Genomic DNA, 2500 nt, shown 5'->3' with positions numbered 1-2500 from the left:
TTCCCTCATCACCTGATCCTTGTCAATAGATGAAGTGATGTATTGTGGCCTGCGTTTGCTTGGCAGCACCAAAAAGTCTCTGAGCTGTTCATAACTACACTTGGAGAATAATTCAAGAGCAAAAAAAAACAATCATTCATGGAAAACTCACAAATGAAAAAATCTGACAGAATCAACAACAAAGTTATTACGTGGTGGTAGCGCATCAAGCCACTTCTGTCTTTCATAACGGTCTTTTGGAAGTCGAAACACTCGGCATCTGTTACCTTGTTATAATTACCGTTGCAGTTCACAACACCACACTTATTCGGCCAACCAAACAAACAAAATCAGCAAGAACCTATGTAAACAAACACTATCCACTTCTAAATGCAGCCACGCGCGAAAGACGCAGCGACACAACCTTACACCTCCACTGCTCGTAGCACACTGGACTGGCCTCCGCTAGCGGCGCCAGGAATCTGGATGTGCACGTCCTGTGTAATAGTAGTCCTTGATATATATATATATGTATATGTATATATATATATATAATATATATATATATATATATATATACAATATGATATATACATATGTATGTATATATATTATATATGTATATATGTATATATACATATATATATATATATATGTGTATGTGTGTGTGTGTGTGTGTGTGTGTGTGTGTGTGTGTGTGTGTGTGTGTGTGTGTGTGTGTGTGTGTGTGTGTTTGTGTGTGTGTGTGTGCGTGTGTGTGTGTGTGTGTGTGTGTGTGTGTGTGTGTGTGTGTGTGTGTGTGTGTGTGTGTGTGTGTGTGTGTGTGTGTATGTGTGTGTGTGTTTATATATATATATATATATATATATATATATATATATATATACTTGGCTTAGTCTATTTGTAAAGATCTTGAATACTTTATATACATTTGTATATAATATATATATATATATATATATATATATATATATATATATATACATACTTGACTTAGTCTATTTGTAAAGATCTTGAAGAATACTTTATATACATTTGTATATATATATATATATATATGTATGTATGTATGTATGTACAACACTGAATGGGTCCCAGTGATTAGAGATACATTTTAACAACCGCAACGCACTTTAATTCTAAGCCATCAGCATCGGGAAACCCAATGGGGCCACATGCAGAAATTGAAATATGGTACTGCCGAGGACTCGAACTCAGCGATCATATGTTAGTTACTACGGCACTTGTCATATGATCGCTGAGTTCGAGTCCTCGGCAGTACCATATTTCAATTTCTGCATGTGGCCCCATTGGGTTTCCCGATGCTGATGGCTTAGAATTAAAGTGCGTTGCGGTTGTTAAAATGGGGGTTTTCCCAGTGAGAAGAGCTACGAGGATGATACCGCAGGACCATACGTCTGCGGGTTCTCCTCTGTATTTGCCGGAGGCTACTTCGGGAGCCATGTAACTCGGCGTACCGCAACGCGAAGTGAGGAAGATCTCTTCTCCGCCGAAAATGAATTTGGCCGATAAACCGAAGTCGGCAATTTTAAGTACACGATATTCGGTGATAAGAAGATTCTCGGGCTTGAGATCCCTGTGTGCAATGCCCTGTGTGTGAAGGTACTCGACGCCTTCCAGGAGCTGCACGAAGAAGAATGAGGAGGTAAACTCGCCCATGCCGGTGGGGCCGATGTAGTCCGCCAGATCACCACCGGCTGCGTACTCGATGTAAATATGAAGTTTTCCTTCTTCGACGACTTCCGCCCAAGTCAGTTCGATGATATTGCGGTGTTTAAGACATTGATGGAGCAAAACTTCTTGTTCGTCCTCCTCGGTCTCAAGGTGCACCGCTTTTCGTGCCAGAAATCTTCCCGAAATTTCATCTTTTACGAGCGTCACAAGACCGAAGCTCTCTGCGCCGAGTTCGCGAACTTCGATCCATCGTGTTTGACGCGAAGAATGGCTTCGGTTTTCAAGTCGGGCTCTTTTCCTTCTTCCCGGTGATTCTTCGGTTGAGGATGAGGGCCTTTAGTAAGAATACCTGTATACTACACGAAAATAAAGTTTAAAATAATTTTACATACACACGCACGCACGCGCACACACACACACACACACACACACACACACACACACACACACACACACACACACACACACACACACACACACACACGCACACACACACACCAAGACGGATAAAGCCATCTGAATGAAATACAGTCTGCTTCGTCAACCAAGGGACAGGCAGGAGAATCTACACTGGATCATGAGGCTTAGATATTTGCTTTTGTTAGGGAACAAATGTGTTTGTTATTTTGATCCGATTTTCATGATTATTCGATGAATGAACTTCTTTTGTTCTTTCTGATTCTAATGTACATCAGTTGGGTTAATATCTATTTATCTATCTATCTAATATATATATATATATATATATATATATATATATATATATATGTATATACATATATATATATATATGTGTATATATATATATATATACAGTATATATATG

The 2500-nt window shown here is 39.3% G+C and overlaps 1 protein-coding gene across 1 annotated transcript in view; it reads right to left on the bottom strand.

The window, feature by feature from the left end:
• Positions 1 to 2500, bottom strand: part of LOC143039798 (serine/threonine-protein kinase grp-like) — a 10843-nt gene that overhangs the window by 3453 nt on the left and 4890 nt on the right. Inside the window, exon 2 of the mRNA XM_076210044.1 lies at positions 1396 to 2008. Coding sequence (XP_076066159.1) covers positions 1396 to 2008 — 613 coding nt within the window. The remainder of the gene's footprint in view (positions 1 to 1395; positions 2009 to 2500) is intronic.

The sequence above is a fragment of the Oratosquilla oratoria genome, chromosome 27, assembly GCF_046742065.1.
Source record: "Oratosquilla oratoria isolate Oo_2021 chromosome 27, ASM4674206v1, whole genome shotgun sequence".
NCBI classification, from domain to species: domain Eukaryota; kingdom Metazoa; phylum Arthropoda; class Malacostraca; order Stomatopoda; family Squillidae; genus Oratosquilla; species Oratosquilla oratoria.
Note: the sequence above shows the minus strand (reverse complement) of the source record. Positions and strands in the feature narration are given on the sequence as shown.